This window comes from Mytilus trossulus, chromosome 9 (genome assembly GCF_036588685.1).
Source record: "Mytilus trossulus isolate FHL-02 chromosome 9, PNRI_Mtr1.1.1.hap1, whole genome shotgun sequence".
NCBI lineage: Eukaryota > Metazoa > Mollusca > Bivalvia > Mytilida > Mytilidae > Mytilus > Mytilus trossulus.
The window spans coordinates 81,855,844-81,875,368 of record NC_086381.1 but is presented as its reverse complement, the minus strand read 5'-3'; the positions used below and the strand labels follow the sequence as shown (position 1 = coordinate 81,875,368).

Below are 19,525 nucleotides of genomic sequence, written 5' to 3'. Positions count from 1 at the left end.
GATGTGTGAAACAATTCAAACAAGAAAACTAACAGCCCAATTTATGTACAATAAAAGAAACAAAGAACATATATGTAATACATCAACAAACGACAACCACTGAATTACAGGCTCCTGACTTGAGACAGGCACTTGCATGCAGAATTAAGGTATTTTTGTATCAAACTGTGCTCATATCAACATTTTTTATTGTACATGATCATGTCAACATACTCTGTTTATGGTGATGTATGAAATAGTTATCAAAGGTACCAGGAATATAATTTAATACACCAGACGCTTGTTTCGTCTACATAAGACTCATCAGTGACGCTCATATCAAAACAGTTGAAAAGCCAAATTAGTACAAAGTTGAAGAACATTGAAGATCAAAAATTCCAAAAAGTTTGAATCACCTGCAGTACAATAGCAGCAATGTTTTTTTTATATTTGAGTGTATCTGGCTTGAGAGTCAATGCAGAAACCACACAAGCAATGTGTATGCAGATGCATATCGTAGCGTGCATAACATTGAATCATTTTCACATTTGAGTTCAATCCAATCTACTGAAGAGGGAGCACTTAAGAATAGGCAATAAACAAGTTTTAAAAGTAGAATACTAATTAGATCCTTACAAAGAAATATGTAACAAATTAAAACACTCCAAGAAGCTCAGAACTGCAGCTATGAAACCATTTTTTGATGGTTCGTTAGTTTGTTGGTGTTTAACACCACTTTCTGATACCTTGGCTATTTTGTGGCAGACAGTTTTCGTTGGCAGAGGACACCGGAGTGCCCGAAAAAAACCACCAACCTCAACAGAAAAACTGACAATCCTGATCAATAAAAAGTGGTTCCAACCATTATCATACATGATACATGTATATATGCTGTATTGTTCAGAGGCGGATTTAGGTGGGGGGGGGGGGGGTGGCAGGGGGCCCGCCACCCCCTTTTTGGGAAAAAAATTGGTTGCTTATATAGGGAATCACTGAAGCGTGACTGGAGTGGGCCCCCTCTTAGGTCAGTCAGTGGGCCCCACTTATGAAAATTTCTGGATCCACCACTGTTATTTTTCATTGAAGTGATATTACTAGGCATGTATTGAACAAAATATGTTTGTCATCTTGATGTCAACAACTCCAAAATGTGCCAGTAACGAAAACATTCTCTTAATTAAAGCATATTGCTATGCATAATTAAGTATTTATGGTTTATTTCTGTGGTATTACAAAAATGTAATAGAATTAGAAAGCTTAGATACTATTACCTTTATCTATAACCATGTACTATGCCATTAATAAAGAGTAATGTCACAAGAAATTTAAATATTATTCCTTGGACAGCCATATTTTCTATAGATAAGGTCAATCTCCTTTATTCTGATAAGATAAACATTTGCCATGTCCGTGTGTTTGTGCTTGTCACCGTCTTAAGTACAGAGTAATTATTTTTCACCGATATACCACATAAGCCTTGTAAACAATTCTGTGAAATGTCACATTTTCGAGCACTCTCACTGTGAAATCCACTTTTTGTCTTCTTTACGTCTTTGTTATTCAGTATGATAAACTTCTATATCTAAAACTTTGGTTTGTAATAGAAGAGACTGAATGCGGTATGGGTTTTGCTCATTATTGAAGGCCGTACAATGACCGGTAGTTGCTAATCTTCTTCGTTATTTGATCTCTAGTGGAGAGTTGTCTTATTAACAATCATACCACATCTTCTTATCTTATATTACCATTGATATATACATGTGTATCAGTATGATGTAAAGTGAATGTTTATAGCTGACTATAGCTGACTTTGCGGCATGGGCTTTGCTCATTGTTGAAGGCCGTATGGTGACCTATAGTTGTTAATGTCTGTGTCATTTTGGTCTCTTGTGGATAGTTGTCTCATTGGCAATCATACCACATCTTCTTTTTTTTCTTGAACGTAATACAAATTTAAAACCGAATCACACTTGTATAATTCAAAAAAATCAAAAATTTCAAAGTTCACGCGAATTTAGAATTTACAAAGGAGGATGCTTCTTTATGTATCCCAATATCCCAAAAAAATAAATTTGTAGCTGCGATGGTAATAACTGCACGATTTGAACTTCACCTTTTCAATCCCATTTGGTGCCAACGTTTTATTTTCAGTGATCCAAAACGGAAGAGGTTTATATTGATCAATAGAAAATAACATTCACCTGTAATTTACCTTACACAATCGGCGCAAATGTCATACGCCCATTTAAACTAGTTAAATATAGGTCTTCTCTATACCTTATGTTCCTAACATAGCAACACTTCTAACAATAGACAACTAAAACACAAACGTATGTTTGTCGACTAGCTTGCTGCTTGTGTATATAGGCGGGCTTCGTCTTGTCCGTAAACAATTATGAATATTAGTTACGCGAACTTGACGCCACACTAAACTCCGAAACACACTAACTAACAAATGATAGAAGTTCCTGACTTGGAACAAGCGCAAAAATAACCCTCGCATAGTCAAAGTGAAATAGATAAACACACTACAATACGTACAATAAAACTTAACTTAGAAAAAGTCCGAGTCCGATGTTAGAGTAACCCTTAACAGCGATATACTTTCAACATCAGAATACTACTAACACATATCAGGAATTTAATGTCAACCATCTGCAAACTGTTTGCGAGTATCCTAGTATATTGTGGCTAGCATTCGTATACATATATAAAAACATCGTTATACTTTTAACAAATACCAGTTAACTTATAAAAAGCATCCATGCACTTTTTAACACGTATCAAGTATCAGTTTACTTCATATAAGCATCGATATACTTTTAACAAGTGTAAATATTCTTATCAAAAGCATAATTCTGATTTTAGACTTACTTTAACATATGTGAGATTCAATGATACACGTTACAAGGAAGTTTGCTAGAACTGTCCAATAAGATTGTAGAAAACCATTTCCAAATTCTGTGTCAACAAAACGACCTCTATATAAATATACGTAAAGTTTCGATAAGATCTTGTTCGTTCTTTTGACAAGCGGAGACAAAACTAACATGAGGTTCAGTATCGCTCTATTTGTGTTTGTAGTCGTCATTTCAACGACTAGGGCCTTTTTAGAAAAGGTCTGTGTTTGTATAAATGATAACGGTAGGTGTTTTTTTTTTACATTTTATCCTTATAAAGAGCTAAACCCGAAAATAGTCACAACTTGAATCATACTAAAGTAAGAACTACTACTACGATCTTGTTAACGTCCTGAAATACCAATGCAGGTCTCGTAAGGACGGCTCGATGACTTGGGTCATTTTTGTGAACATTCTTGTATGTTGTATGGTAATTAAGCGTATGCTTTTGGAACAGTTGGTTTCCTAATACATGTAGCTGTTAAGCGTGGAAAGGGGGGGGGGTGTTGAAGTTAAGTTAACGTTCGGTATATTGGTACCAAAGAACACCAACCATGCATCTATTCATCATATTCTAGAAATTGTTTTTACAGCAGTCGAAACAAGTAGGTTTTTTTTTTTATCAATTTTAAGGGGAAAAAATGTGTAAGGGTTCCGCGGAACCCAGTGTCTCGCCTACTTTTGCTGTAAATCGCAGGCTCAACAAAAATGAGGAAAAAACTCAATAAAAATATTCCTTTTCATACAATCTTCTGATTGTAAGAAGCTTCTGTAAAAGTTTGGTTAAAATCCATGATAGTTTATGAATCTAGTAAATGTTTTTAAAAACAACTGCAGACTGTACATGTATGTATGGTTAACTGGAAGAAAATGTAAGTCCATTTAAAAGTAAAATACGGAAAAAATGGATTTATTTTTTTACAAAATATACTTCTGGATACTATTTTATGATCATTAATAAGCTTCTGTCCTAGTTTGGTACAAACCCAGGATAGTTTAAGAAAGTTATTAAAATTTTAAAAACTTTAACCACAGAGTGAATGAAATGTTTCCCCGCAGAAAAACTATGTCCATTTAAAAGTAAAATATGGAAAAAAAATGGAATTTTATTTTTACTAAATTTACTTCTGGATACTATCTTATGATCATAAACAAGCTTCTGTTCAAGTTTGGTAAAAACCCAGGATAGTTTAAGAAAGTTATTAAAATTTTAAAAACTGTAACCACAGAGTGAATGTTATGTTTCCCCGCAGAAAAACTAAGTCCATTTAAAAGTAAAGTATGGAAAAAATCTTTTTATTTTTTACAAAATTTACTTCTGGTAGTTATCTTATGATCATAAGCAAGCTTCTGTCCAAGTTTGGTAGAAATCCAGTATATTTTAAGAAAGTTATTAAAATTTCAAAAACTTTTAACACACAGAGTGAATATTTGTAGACGCCGCCGACGACGACGACGAAGGCTCGACAAAAAGAAATAATATGTTTTGTCTTAACTCGTAAACTAGTAATAATAATCTATATCAAAACATCAAAATACCGAATAATGAATCAACACGCTCACAGTTTGTTTAAAAACTAAATTCTTTTCCATTGACTTAATTTTGCAACCTTCAAACCAAGTTCCTATATCTTACTTTCACCTGGTTTATCATAAACTTTACCTTCATCTGTTATCTAGATCAAAAGCATTGGCAAAACAACACGATCGTAAAGATGACCTAGATACAATAGTTTTACTTCGAGACTAAACGGTTTAAACACTTTATTGAACATACAGTTCGTTGAGGAGGCAAATCATGAAGTGAGAGTAACGTCAAGTTCCATTCTAAACAGCGTTTTTTTTTCTCTGTCAAAATTGTTCGCGATCTGATTGACAGCTTTCGCAAGTATCTGCTATTCGATCAACAACACATCCTATCACATGTGGGGCATAATCTGCATACCTTTCCGGATCACCTGAGATCAACCCCGTTTTAGAGAGCCATATCTCTTGCACGTTTAAGACACCCTTGTAGGTCTACAGCAGTTCTGGAAAAAAATTGGTAACCGGAAGGGGTCCAAGTTGTATTTTGTAAACTGTGTTTGTTTTTTGGTTGCTTTTATTTTTAGCATAGCATTGCCAGATTCTTTTCAGTTCAACTATCCACCATGACTGTTCGGCAAACTCTTCCCTTTTTCACAATTTATACCTCATTTTTTTTATCCTTAAAAGTTTTTTTCTTAGTTCTTTTGAAAGAATGAGGAAACGATACGATATGAACCCTGTGCAAATGTCAAAAACAAAACAATTCTGAATCATTGTAAATATTTTTATACACGTAATGACATTTTATTCATAATGGAAAGGATGCTATACACTGGACAATTTAATTGAGTCAATCCATGCTTTTACGTTGTAAATACAAATGTTCATTTTCATGTTCATATAGTGTTCTACTTGATTGTCTCACAGTTTTAAGAGTATTATATATTGTGTAAAGAAAAAAATAGTCAGGTTACTTTGTATTTGTTACTCACAGGATTAAAATGGTGCAATTGGTGGATAATATAGTGGAGCTACAATATAAAGAAAGCCTGAATAATAAGTGTTCAGAACTGTATATTGGTGTTAAAGACAATTTTGAAACGACTTTGCTTATTGCATATGTTTAATCGAAGGATATCCTCAACTTGTCCAGTTTTAATTTGCACATTGTCCTATAGGGACTCCTTGCCCTCTTATGAATAACAATTTGTGTTCACTTGCATTCTTTATTCTTAACTGCCGTCTCCCTTCCTTTTAAAATTCCTGGATCTGCCACTCACCTTTTTTTGAATGAGGTTGGACTTACGGAAAATTTAGAAATTTACTCTGCCTATACTAGGTAATTTTATACCGTATATTCATAAGAAATCGGAACTTGTTAAACGGATCTATTTCTTGTCCTAATTTGTTTTTTTGCCGAATTTTACAAATATTGTGGCAATAGATTTAACACTTTCCCTTGCAGGAAATATTAAAGGGGAGTGCAAAAAAATATTATTAAATGCTTTTTTTTAAATGCAAGACTTTCTCTCTTTGTTGAAGAACCATTGGTGGCCTTGGGCTGTTTTCTGGACTCACTTTGGTTGGGCTGTTGTTTCTTTGACGCATTCCCTGTTTAATCCATTCTCAATTTTATTGTATTATATTTTTTTAATTTTTGCATCAAGCAATTATTTTTCTCTGGTTTTTTTTTTATAGACTATGGAGCCACCTGTTACATGTATGGAGGTTTTGTACTAAGGAACAATGTTTTAATTGCTGTTTTAAAGGATGAATCGGTAAGAATTTCTCATTTTCTTAATACTTGATTTGCCATGCCGTCTTTAATTTTATTTGAAATGAAGATCACATATATGAAAAAGCACACAATGTTATGTGTGAACGAATAGAATAGCTTACTGTCTAGCATACTTCATACCGTTATTTGAAATTCTAGTTTTCTTAATTATTCAAGTCATTGTCCACAAACGATATTTATCCAGTTTGTTTTTATATAAAGCTGACAAAGACAACATATTCTTCCATGTTGCGCTTTGCTAGATGTGTTGTATTTGTTCTATTCTATTGTTAATGTCTGTGTTGTCTCAATGTGTTATGGTCTTTTCTATCCTTTGTCTATAACAAAATTGTGTTTCAATTTCAAACATCTTCTGGAGTAAGAGTGTATACATGTGCCGAAGGTTTTTGCGTGTCGAATTTAGCGGATATTCGTTATGTCATAATGTTTTATTGTCATAGAAAAAAAAATGAAAATACCATACGCCGAACAACGACACAAATACCACTATCTAAAGTAAAAAGATGAAAGACAGCCATAAATCACCAAACACTATTCCCAGAATACTAGCTTCAGCAGCACTAACCCCGACAAAAACTAGGGAATGCTATTCCAGAAGGGCCAGCAGTGCCTGCTCCTCTACCGACACCCGTTGTGTAACTCCTTAAATTGGATAACAAGACCATCATGTCAATATTTCGCTTACGTATCATGACAACAATATATATCATTAGACATGGATTGATAAATCCTGTGCACTAAACAAGTCAAAAGAGATGCAGATAAGCTCATCATATAGATACCAAAATTGAAATCTTATATGTGCGCCAGACGCGCGTTTCGTCTACAAAAGACTCATCAATGACGCTCGAATAAAAAAATATTAAAAAGGCCAAATAAAGTACGAAGTTGAAGAGCATTGAGGACCAAAAATTACAAAAAGTTTTGCCAAATACAGGTAAGGTAACCAAGTATACATAAATAAGACAGCAATTTAAAGACAGAAAAACGCCCAAAACATCTAGGTTTCAAACAGTTTCCAACAATAGAAAAAATACTTTACATTACATGTACATTGTATGTCTAATATGAAGCTCTAAATCGTCACAGTCTAGGAAAATTGTCAATAAATTAATATAACTATCAACGAGAAAACATTAGAACAAGCATATCATCATTCGTCATATATATAATTGTGTGGTTCGGCAATGTTGAGACAATATCATAAACAGATTGTGCTGGCCTGCAAAAAGACATTTTCTTTATTAAAATCAATTTCATTCCAAATATTTCCAAATAACTTTCTTACTTTAACAGATCATAGCAATTCCTTTGTCAAGTTCAAAGGTCAAGGCAGGTGATAACTGTGTTGGTGCTATACGCACTATTCGTCCATCAAAAGGTATGCCCTTTCTGGTTAAAATTCTTTTTGTCATGAAATTTTACAGCCGTAGAGTACTTCGATACTAATAAGAACAATTATTGACTATTTTATATTAAAAACTGCAAAACAAAGTAATAAAACTTTATGCGAACTCATCATTTCTCATTTCTAGATAATATCAAACCCTTGAAATTGTTTTTGAAGCATAACCTTAATTAACAATTTCGTAAGTGACAAAACAATTGATGAAAAACTCAAAACTTTCTCGACTCAATTCTTTTCTTGAAAAAAAAAGAAAATTATAATCGTTAGATAAATTAAACTGCATCTTTTTGACCATTTACGGCAGTTTTTATAGCTTTTAGAGTTGTAAGTATTATCTACATACTACATAAAATACTATGACAATGATGTTTTTCACCATTTGGAAAAACTATTAAAAATAGGTCTGATAGCATACAAAGCAGTCGAAAATTATGAATATTTATATTCACCAATGATACAACAACATAACGACTCAAATAAACAAGAAACCTCTAAAAGTCGACAGTCAGTCAAGATGAGATATCAAGATCTATATTCCATCGATTCGGAAAAAAGTTGTGAGTAACAGATACGATCGAAGAAATAAAATTTTGAATAAAAGACGGTCATGATGTTTTTCATTTCTGTATTTTAATTTTTTTGTTTTGTCAGTTTCTGTATTTTTTTCATTATTTGCACATTATTCTGTATTATTTATATTTTAGCATTCAATTATGTTTTATATTTTTGGTCTTTTTTTCTATTCTCTAGTTTTTATCCATTTTTCTGTAGTATTATCCTATTATTCTCTATTCTGTATTCACACTCATAAATGCAAACATTGAAATATGACCATTATTATGATGGATACTAGTATATAGAAAAATTAAAAGCAAAACTTCTATTTTGGGCAAACAAGCATCCTTAAAAACTATTAAATGCTTATTATAATTTATAATTATTGAAAATACAAACGAACAATTTTTCGATTGTTGACATTTTAGATAAAAGATTTATAATACCACATTTGATAGACATTGATATTGGAAAGGGTGGAATCAAAGTCGACACTGCAGTCGGTGGTGTTGGTGTAGGAAAGGATGGCCTTAATGTCGACACATTAGCCGGTGGTGTAGGGATAGGTAAGGACGGTGTCAAGGCCAAATTGGACACTCCCCTTGGTGGATTTAATGTCTCGGCTGGTAAGGGAGGTGTCAGTGCTGGTGGAAAAGTTGACGTTCCTGCTGTTGGTAGTCTAGGTGGCGCCGTGAATGTTGACAATAGTGGTAAAGTTAGTGGCGGTGGAGAAGCTTCTGTCAATTTCTTAGGTGTTGGCGAAGTCGGAGGTCACGTTAACGTAGATAAAAACGGCAAAGTCAGTGGCGGTGGTGAAGTTGGGCTAGAACTTGGTCCTCTAGCTCACGCTGGAGTTCATGTTGATGTGGATAAAAATGGTAAGGTCAGCACTGGAGTTGATGCAAATGCAAATTTAGGTCCACTTGGCAGCGTGGAAGCTCATGTCGATGTTGACCAAAATGGCAAAGTATCTACCGGTGTGAATGGACAGGCCAGTTTAGGCAAGTTTGGAAGCGTAAGTGGGCATGTGGATGTTGATCAAAACGGGAAAGTAAGCGGTGGTGGAAATGGACAAGCTCAACTGGGTTCTCTTGGAAGTGTTGGCGGCAATATAAATGTAGGCAAAAATGGACAGGTGTCAGGAGGTGTTCAGGGAACTGCAAATCTTGGAAATGCAAGTTTGAGCGGCAATGTCAACATAGCAAATGGACAAGTAAGTGGCGGGGCACAAGGTCATGCAAATCTAGGTAATTTAGGAAGCGTCGGTGGCAATATAAACGTGACAAATGGTCAGGTTTCTGGTGGAGTACAAGGGCAGGCTAATAATGGATCTCTTGGTAGTGTAACCGGAAGTTTGACAATTGGTTCAGGTGGCCAAACTGGTGGTGTAAACCTTAATCTTGTAGGTCAAGGGTCTCAAACTGTGTCTACTTCTGGTTCCGGTTCAGGATCATCAAGTTCGGGTGGAGGAAGCTCTTCAACTGATAAACTTACACAGACAATGAACGGAATGTTTGGAAATTTCATGAGTGGGTCTAATTTTGGTCTCAATGCAATGATGGCAAATGGAGGATTCAGTAATATGTTTGGTGGAAGCGGTGGTGGCAGTGGGAGCAGTAAGTAGCTATAGGAAGATAGATGTGATACCTCAATAAATACAAAGTAAATCTAATCTTTAATATTGCAATAATGGGATACGGGATGGTAATTAAAAGAGGCATACCAATTCAATAAGAGAATATTATAGAGTTCAAGTTTGTCACAATTTTTATTTTATTCTGATGGCCCTTAAACATAGTTCAAATAATTTTTGGCTACACCATACTAATTAAAGCAAAATAGTCTCTCAAATTACAGCACATTTAAAATATATGGTGAAACATGAATGCAATAATTACAATTGTTTTATATAAGAAATGTACGGTTGGTTTCACACAAATAAAGAGTTGCGGTATTTAAAAGTCAAGCGCTAAAGATGTGAAAACAAAGTGCTACAATGCTTGTTTTGCTGCCCTGAAATTAAGCATAAAACAAATACGCCAAAATAAAAATGTTAAATAACAATCTTATTAAAATAAGTTCTCATTACTTGCTCCTCTATTATGAGCACTTATTTTGATAAGATTGGTTAAATCACAGATTCAGAGAAAACACCCTTTCTCTGACTGTGTATCCAAAGTATTCTGTAATTACCTTTTTTGAAATATCCAGAAAGTAAAGCGTATTTGTTTTATGTTTATTTCAGGGCAGCAATACAAGCATTGTAGCACCTCATTTTTTTACTTTGATAGCTAGTGGTTTGGTGTTGGAATTATATATATAATACTTATATATAGATGAGAAATTTCAGTTCATTAAGATATACCTTTTTGAATGCTAAGGTTATCGACCGAATATACAGGAGTTAAAAGGTAAAAACACAAAAATACTGAACTCCGAGGAAAATTCAAAAAGGAAAGTCCAAAATCAAAAGGCAAAATCAAAAGTCCAAGCACATCAAACGAATGGATAACAACTGTCATATTCCTGACTTGGTACAGGCATTTTCTAATGTAGAAAATGGTGGATTAAACCTGGTTTTATAGCTAGCTAAACCTCCCACTTGTATGACAGTCGCATCAAATTCCATTACATTGTCAACGATGCATGAACAAAACAAACTCAAAGAGTAAAAATGTCAAAAATAGGGGTACAGCAGTCAATATTGTGTTATCATCTTAATATCACTATAAAAACAATAAATGTAACGAAGAAGCACAAAAAGGCATACATCAAATTTAACATACTCATTTTGCTTTTCTTATACGACTTAATTTATCTATGTAAAGTCTACCCGTAAAGAAATAAGGTTTTCAGTACTCGTGTAAAATTGCGCGTTTGAAATTCGCACAGGTAGATGATAAAAATAATGTTGTCGTTCAAAGTATGACGGCATACATACATGCAGAGTCACGTAAAGTAGATATAACAAAAAACAGACTTAACAGTAAAAGTAATAATAATAAATAAAATAATAAATATCTACTTTTTGTTGCCCTTTTAGCATCATATTGGCTTTATTCTTTTGGATGTGCTACACTTGCTTTTGAAATCAATTTATGCAGTCTTTTGTAATTTGTATCTGCAATCTGTGTCACAAGTACATGTAAACACTGTCAACTATACGTCTGTGTGTTCTTCTTTCCAGATCCAAATGGTTTCAGTCCACAAACACTAAATCAGCAAGGTTTGTACTCAAGTTCAAATTCTTTTTGTGAAAAATATATTCCTTTGTACCACGTTTCTTGGCCGGATCTATATTGATATGAATTTTATAGCAGTAATCTTCACCTTTTTCTTCGTCTTTATGCATGAAATAATTGACATTGTATGTTAAACAAACATGAGTCAATCATTTTATTTGGTATACTTGTTAGTGAAATACATCGTTATGTTTATCTTGAAAACCTTACACTCACGGTCAGATGTCTTGCAAATTCACCTTTGATATATACATTTACAATTTATATTTTCCCGAAAGACGAATCTCCTAACCATTATTTTTTACAATATCAACATGTTTTTTTTCCAAATAATATACATTGAACTTTGAAGAATCTTCATAAAAATGAAAACAACACGTGATAAATTGCATGCGTCCGAAGCGCTTTTCTGGATTTACCTTCATCAGGAACGCAAAAAGCCGAATATTCGAAGGCCAATGATATATATAAGAACCATTCCAGTTGAAGAGCTATATAGCAAATAAAAGGACCTTTAAACATTAGTTTCTATATAATTTGAAAATTTATAAACGGACAAGGTTTGTTTTGAATCATGTCAGTACATAAGTATTGACTACTGAGCTGATGATGCCTCGGGGACTGATAGTCCACCAGCAGAGGTATCGACCCAGTGATGTAAAAATATGAAAACAACACGTTCTATTGTATTCATCATTGTAGTTTGTTCTCTCCCTTATTTATATGCACTGATAATTCAGTAACTTACGTTGAATCCATAAATCAATAATTCAGTTTGTTTGGTCTATGAGTACCAAGGTTGTTAGTGGATGGTTACAAATGTTTGATACTAAGTATTCCATGAATATGTCGAAATATATTCGTTCAGCCTTTTTATTCTCGACGTTGTCGATAACATGTCACCTGTTATTTTTTTTATTTTCAATTCAAGTTGGTGTACAACAGTTCCTGCAGAAAATGCAGCAAGGGAGAAGGCGACGATTTAATCTGTAACTACGTGCACAGTGGTAAATACTTATATTAATCTCTAATAAATTGTGTTTTAAGGATATACTATGGGGAGGTTTAGGAATTTGTTTCAGATGTTCGGACTCTTTGGGTTTTTTTTCAATCAATACAGGGTAAAATATTTTACCTTTTTTCATTTTCATATAAGACTTCAATAGCTCATTTAAGGTAATTTACCAAAATTTAAGCAGATTGTTGATTTTTTTTATCTCTCAATTTGAGACCAAAATAATACTAATGCAAATATAAGGTAAAAGTCCGAGTCAGCCTTTTCCCGCCATTTAAAAAAAATCAAATATCTCGAAAAGGGCCTCCATAACCTTAGTTCTATTAATATTTTTAGCATGTTTTGTTCCTTAACTAATGCACTTCTGACTTTTAGTATCAATTTTAGATTCTTATTTTTTTTTGAATTTCAGTTAAGTACATCCTTAAGTGAAAAAAAACCCACGAAAAGCCTTGTAAATGTTATCACGTTTCATAATACAAAATATGCCTCGGACATTTTTACACGCATATAGAACGTGTAATTTGCAAGCTGTAATGCAGAAAATGACGATAATCATTTTTCAAATATTATTATTTTAACTTGTTAAGCTTATCAATATTTTAGTGCAATAATTTAATAACTGAAATCTACTATCATTTAATTTGTGTTAACTGGTTATAAATGTTATCAATTCAGAAAAATCTAAATCCCTTCAGTTTGCTGCGTTTTTAAACTTTTGTTAAAATTCTTCTTTTCTATTTGTTTCAGAGCTTCAGATGAATTATGTACAACATTACGGGCGTGAAGTTATTTTTTAATTGTTATTTAATATATTAAAGGGATTCTTTAAAGAACCTGTGATTTCATGGTCTCCAGCCTTCAACGTAATTTGAAACATAAGGTTGTTAATATGAAATTAGTTAATAAGATTTCATTAAAAACTAATTTCGACATTTCTACCTTTTATGTCTGATTGGTTTGTTCGCACATCGTTGTCAATATAATGGAATTATTTGTTACTGAAATACAAGTGACAGGTTTAGCTAGCTATTGAACCAGGTTTAATCCACCATTTTCTAAATAAGAAAAAATCTGTACCAAGTCAGGAATATGGCAGTTGTTAACCATTCGTTGATGTGTTTGAGCCTTTGATTTTGCCATTATTTGCTTAGGGACTTTCATTTTAGAATTTTCCTCGTCCTTTCATGTAGGGCTGCAGGAGATATAATATATATTAAGGTCTTTTCACTTTTCGTGGAAAGACCTTTTGGTTTTCTTCTTCTGATGATTATTATTTTTTACTTCTTCTGCCGTCTGAGATGCTTTTTTGTTTTACAACATACCGAATGGTTTTTTGGCCAATGATGTTGTACAGTAATGGGGGTTTCAAAACTCATCCTGTGTGACTTATTCTTATAGAGTTATCTCCCTGCGTCCCCTTTTTCTTATATCGCTATATCTTGATGTTATAGATTTTGACCTTGCTAAAAGTTCTTTCTTGTTCATTATAAAACAATTAAGTCTTCTGCATATACCTATTAATCTTATTGTTTTATATCAGTTTGAGATACCAAATTATATCAACAAGGAGTGAAAATTTCTAACATTGTTTTTAAATTTCATTTTTATTATCGAGGTGGAAAAACCTTAAATTGTTCTCTGAAGAATTGGTTTTTAATTTCAATTATAGATGTTATCAGAAGTCAAAGGTTAAGAAACAATAACCTACTTAAGACTGTCACACGAACTCTGACATTAAAATTAGTGACAGTTACAGGCAATTTTTTTTTTTTTGGGGGGGGGGGTACCTTATTTTAAGAGTTTATTTTTTTCTCAAAATTTCTCTAATGTCAAATTTTTGAAAAGTTTGAAGAAGAAATCTTTAATTGCACAGTATTGTGCAATAGATTTGTAACACCTTGACATTTTTTATTGTGTCAGAAACATATTTTATTTTTAAAAAAATGATCACGATCCAAATTCAGAGCTGTATGAAGCTTGAATGTTGTGTCCATACTTGCACCAACTGTTCAGGGTTCGACCTCTGCGGTCGTATAAAGCTGTGCCATGCCGAGCCCCTGGGTTTTCCCTTGAGGTCATAGCAGGTCTTGTATTTATAAGACTGTCTGTCTGATTCGGTTCCGAATAAAAAAAAATGTTTGTCAAGTGACAAAAGTTACAAAATTCATGACATAGGGATTACTATCCTGCAGCGCCGTAAACTATTTTTTTAAAGCTTATATTTCAGAAAGTACAGAATTTTGATGGTTCTTATCTTGTATTCAAGATTCCTTATGTCAAGAAGTTACCGTCTATTATGAGTCCATCATCATAAAACTCTTTAATAGAGTAAAGTGATTTCTTCAAAAACAAATGTAATTTCTTTATCATCAATAAAACAACATGGAATGCATTATTATCTCCTGTACTATTAATGTTAATGTAAAGTTTTTTTTGTTCAACTTATATGAAAAAGAAATAATTCCTGAATATATCATAAAAATATAAAGTCAATTCTCTTGCTATAAATTTATTCAATATATTGTTATCATAGATTATTACATGTAAACAAAAATGCCAGCAGTTATTGAGCAGCGTTGTTTCATTTTCAAATAGAATTGAGACTGATCTTTTCTGTATATTACTGTCTTCATGACTTCGATATGTGTGCACTGAACTCAGTCAAAAGGGAAACAATATGCTTTAAGACATTACATTTGGAATTCAGATCGTTCAGATTATCAACCTCATCCTTAAAAAAAATCTTAAAATAGTTGCATTTTTCTTCTAATGATTTTATCATTTCTAAAGATACATCAAGTGGAGATTTTCCATCTTTATCTTCTATAGTAGTATCTGCCTGTCTGTCTAATAATATCTTAATTACTTGCTCATGGCTGAATTTGCACGCTAGATACAATGGTGTCTGACCTTCTTTATTGCGTAAATTGAGGTCTGATTTATTCGATGAAAGTATTGTTTTTACCAGTTCATTATCTCCATACCGGCATATTTTATGTAATGGTGTTTCTCCTTTATTGTCATGTGCATTCAGATCTGTACCATAACCAATAAGTGATTTGACTATCGCCTTGTATTTCGAAGATATTTCAATGAGAAACATATTAAAATGTTTAGTGTCTTGTCGAAAGTACATCGAGTTTTGGAATCTCTCGCAAATTACACGAAGGGGGGTTTTACCAGCGATATCACACAATTCAAAGCTTGCTTGATTTTTTTAGCAATACTTCAATGCTGTCGATATTTGGTTCAATCCTCTCGCAGGCGAAATGTAAAGGTGACTTGTTTTGATAGTCCTGCATATTAACATTCGCATTGTTACTTATAAGAAACTCACATACAGAAAGTAAACTATTTTGACAGGCTAAATGTAAAGGTGATACTCCATTTGTGTCCGGTTTGGAGATGTCTAACTTATTTTGAATCAACAGACTTATAACAGCTTTATGACCTTCGTTTTCGTGAGATAATTCACAAGTAGCATGTACCAATGATCGACCAGCATCGGAGTATTGAAACACATCAAAACCTTGAGACAGAAAATACTGCACGGTCTCTATATGTCCTCCTTTGCATGCTAAATACATAGACTCATTTATCACACTAATGCGTTTTTCACCTAAAAGAAGATCTGCGTTTTTCATAAATTTTACAATGTCTGTGCAACCACAAAACGAGGCCGTACGCATAGAAAAGCACCTGTCAACAAGAAATTTTGTCGCTACATTTCTGTAGTAACATCTGCATAATATTGACTTTGTTACTTGCGCAAGCAGAAGCCAAGGGCGAATGTACGCTTCCATCCAAGTAATATATAATTGGATAAATATATGTATCGCTTTCCAGTAACATTTTCACAATCCCTGCATTTTCATTTTGACAAGCTATAAACAGAAGAGATTTGTTGGGTATGTTTCAAAAATTTCAGCTTTGTTTTCCAGTAACTCTTTAACTATATCAGCAAAACCTCCCTCGCATGCCAGACTCAAAGGAGTGTTATCGGATGTAGAAACGCTGTTTACATCTGCATTGTTTTCAAGCAAAAGTTTCACTACATCTAAATGGCCAGCGTCACACGCCATCTGGAGAGGACAATGATTCATCTATTGATATAGATATAGATATATAAGAAGATTAAAAGATTAACAAGTAAAGATTTTAATTAAGTTAAACTGTGTACGCAAATGGTAAAATGTAAAGGTTCTACTGAAATAAGTTTAAATAGTTCAGATTTCTAGAACATCCAAGTGTAGAAATGGAATTGAAAACTGACCTTTCATTCTATTATATCAATTTAAAAGGAGTGAAGAAATGTTTCAACTATAATTATTGTCAAAATTGAAAGTTGATATTTTTACAGTAAGCGATAGGAAAAACGAAAGTTAACTCTATTATCATTGAAATATTAAGTAACGTTATGTCTATATTGACATAGAAAGTAAAACAATTAAACAGAACTCAGCGTTTAGCAACCATAAATATAAGTATAATTGTTTCATGGAAATCATTTGGAATTTGATGCGACTGTTATACAAGTGAGAGGTTTAGCTAGCTTTAAAACCAGGTTCAATCCACCATTTTCTTCATAAGAAAATGTCTGCACCAAGTCAGGAATATGACAGTTCTTGATTCTAATATTTCTTTTTTGAGAAGGTTCTGTTTGAAATCTGCTTTATATAAGTACAACAACAACCTTGGCAGAATTCCAAATTGGAATATCGACTGTCTGCTGAAATATATACAAATTCAACAAATACGTTGTCTACCAAATAGAAAGTAATTTCTATTTACATTTCCCATTGATGTAAATATAAGTTTTATTTGATGCAACGAATTAGTCTATCAAAAATTTGAACATAAATGTATCCATGCAGATAAGTTGTCACACATATTGAAAGATTTCTTTATAATAACCGTTTGAAATACTATATCGATCAATTTTGAATTTCAATATTAGAAAAGAGGTCGATGATGTTTCAATGGAGTTAGTCAATAAATGTACCTTTATCATATGCATTATTTTTTAATTACTTATTAGCTTAAGCTTGAAACAGTCTCCTAAATCAATTGATGACAATGTATTTCAACCTAGACTAGAGGCTTGCAGGAACCTGAATTGTACAATAACTAATTTTAACTATGGAATCGATAGTCTAGTCTTTCAAAGTGCAGGCATATCTAACATAATTTTAAGAATAAACACCCTAATTAGAAATGATAGTTCTGCTAAGTGTTGCAAAAACTGTCTCAGTAGTTTCATAGGTGATTATGTTTGCTAAACAACTTTGTATTTCTCGGCATTGATCACATACGACTTAATTGATTGTTTTCAAACGCTTTAGAAATGTGCTGTCCAAACGGTTTCAGTCGAGAACTGACCAAATTTGATTTATCGTACGTCATGTGTACGTCTAGATTTTCTTTTAAAATATTTATTTTCGTAAAAGAGTGGGGTTAAACACTAACTGTTGTCTCTAAATATACTTCCCAATAACATATTTTGTAGGATTTGTTACACATAAGTTTCCCCCTGGACTTTTGTTATCAAATTCTTTCTTTATAAAAAGTAGAGATACTAGGCTTTGTACGCATTACGCACGTTTATTCTACTTCTCATTTGCGATGGAAACAAATACACTGAAAAGTCAAATCCAATAAAAACTTCAGGAGTACCAAAAAACAGAAATACAAAATACGTCTAAGGCATTCGATTGGATTTAAATAAAGTTAACAAAGGACAGAAGACAAATGCCTAGTGATGATATATAAGTACTCTCTGGTTTACCTATACAGTTGATGTTTATAATTTTCATATAAACGAAGAGCAATACATACACTAGTGACATCATTCCAGTCAGTAATGGTATCATCCAGATGAGCCTGGCGGTTTCTGTAAAACTTGATTCTAGCCAAATCAGCACGAAGTGTCGTCTCTGTAGATTTTGATAAACTGTCAAATCCATCATGAGGGGGGGGTTAATAGAAGCCAGATTTCTAAGTAATGTCATCATCAGAGTGATATCAACAGTTTTTGAATCAGGAACACCTAGAAATTATAAAATTTCGAAATAAATACAACATGATCTATCAGAACTTGATTTTTCTAACGATGCCAGTTTTTTTATAATGCACTATCAATTATGTACATTTTCCCTGGTGCTACATGATATCAAAAGTTTTTGAATCAGGAACACCTAGAAATTATAAAATTTCGAAATAAATACAACATGATCTATCAGAACTTGATTTTTCTAACGATGCCAGTTTTTTATAATGCACTATCAATTATGTACATTTTCCCTGGTGCTACATTGAAAAATCTGATAGGCAATGTGGCTTCTTTATATGGTATGTAAAATTTGGCCCAGTAGTTTCAGAGGAAAATAGTTATCAAAGGTACCAGGATTATAATTTAATACGCCAGACTACATAAGACTCATCAGTGACGCTCATATCAACATATTTATAAAGCCAAACAAGTACGAAGTTGAAGAGCATTGAGGATCCAAAATTCCAAAAAGCCAAATACGGCTAAGGTAATCTATTTCTGGGTTAAGAAAATCCTTAGGTTTTACAAATATTTAAAGTTTTATATTCAGGAAATTTATAAAAATGACCACATAATTGATATTCATGTCAACACCGAAGTGCTGACTACTGGGCTGGTGATACCCTCGGGGACGAAACGTCCAACAGCAGTGGCATCGACCCAGTGGAGAAGATTTTTGTAAAAGCTATCGACGGACGACGGACGACGGACGACGGACGACGGACGCCAAGTGATGAGAAAAGCTCACTTGGCCCTTTGGGCCAGGTGAGCTAATAAAAACTAATTTGAGTAGAAATCCAAATCAGTTATTATAAAAAAAATCGAAGTATACTTGGTTTGACTGTAAGCTAGTAAAATTTGCAATTCCCTCAATAAATGGATTACGTATAAGCTAAAAGATATGTAATTCGCTATAGTCTTTATTTCATTCTTATTTAAAACTAAAATAGAACAGACACGCGAAATCGCGGGCATTTAGAGCTTGATTAAAAGTATGTTAACTGTTGAAGGGATTTTTTTTTAAAAAGATTATATGTCTGGAGAATTTC

At 33.1% G+C, this 19,525-nt stretch overlaps 1 protein-coding gene across 1 annotated transcript; it reads left to right on the top strand.

Annotated features, from left to right (window-relative positions):
* Positions 1-2,998: 2,998 nt before the first annotated feature.
* LOC134684240 (uncharacterized PE-PGRS family protein PE_PGRS54-like) lies at positions 2,999-13,260 on the top strand. The gene is made up of 7 exons (XM_063543505.1): positions 2,999-3,123; positions 6,105-6,184; positions 7,501-7,585; positions 8,596-9,783; positions 11,355-11,393; positions 12,341-12,416; positions 13,175-13,260. The coding sequence occupies exons 1-6, from the start codon at positions 3,030-3,032 to the stop codon at positions 12,400-12,402; spliced, it is 1,548 nt and encodes a 515-aa protein (XP_063399575.1). The 5' UTR covers positions 2,999-3,029; the 3' UTR covers positions 12,403-12,416; positions 13,175-13,260.
* Positions 13,261-19,525: the final 6,265 nt, after the last annotated feature.

Bases quoted from the DNA above. Each gene is read 5' to 3' on its own strand.
- LOC134684240 (XM_063543505.1), top strand. From the start codon at position 3,030: ATGAGGTTCAGTATCGCTCTATTTGTGTTTGTAGTCGTCATTTCAACG. The intron at 7,586-8,595 runs GTATGCCCTTTC...TTGACATTTTAG, and splicing joins CACTATTCGTCCATCAAAAG to ATAAAAGATTTATAATACCA. The intron at 11,394-12,340 runs GTTTGTACTCAA...TTTCAATTCAAG, and splicing joins ACAAACACTAAATCAGCAAG to TTGGTGTACAACAGTTCCTG.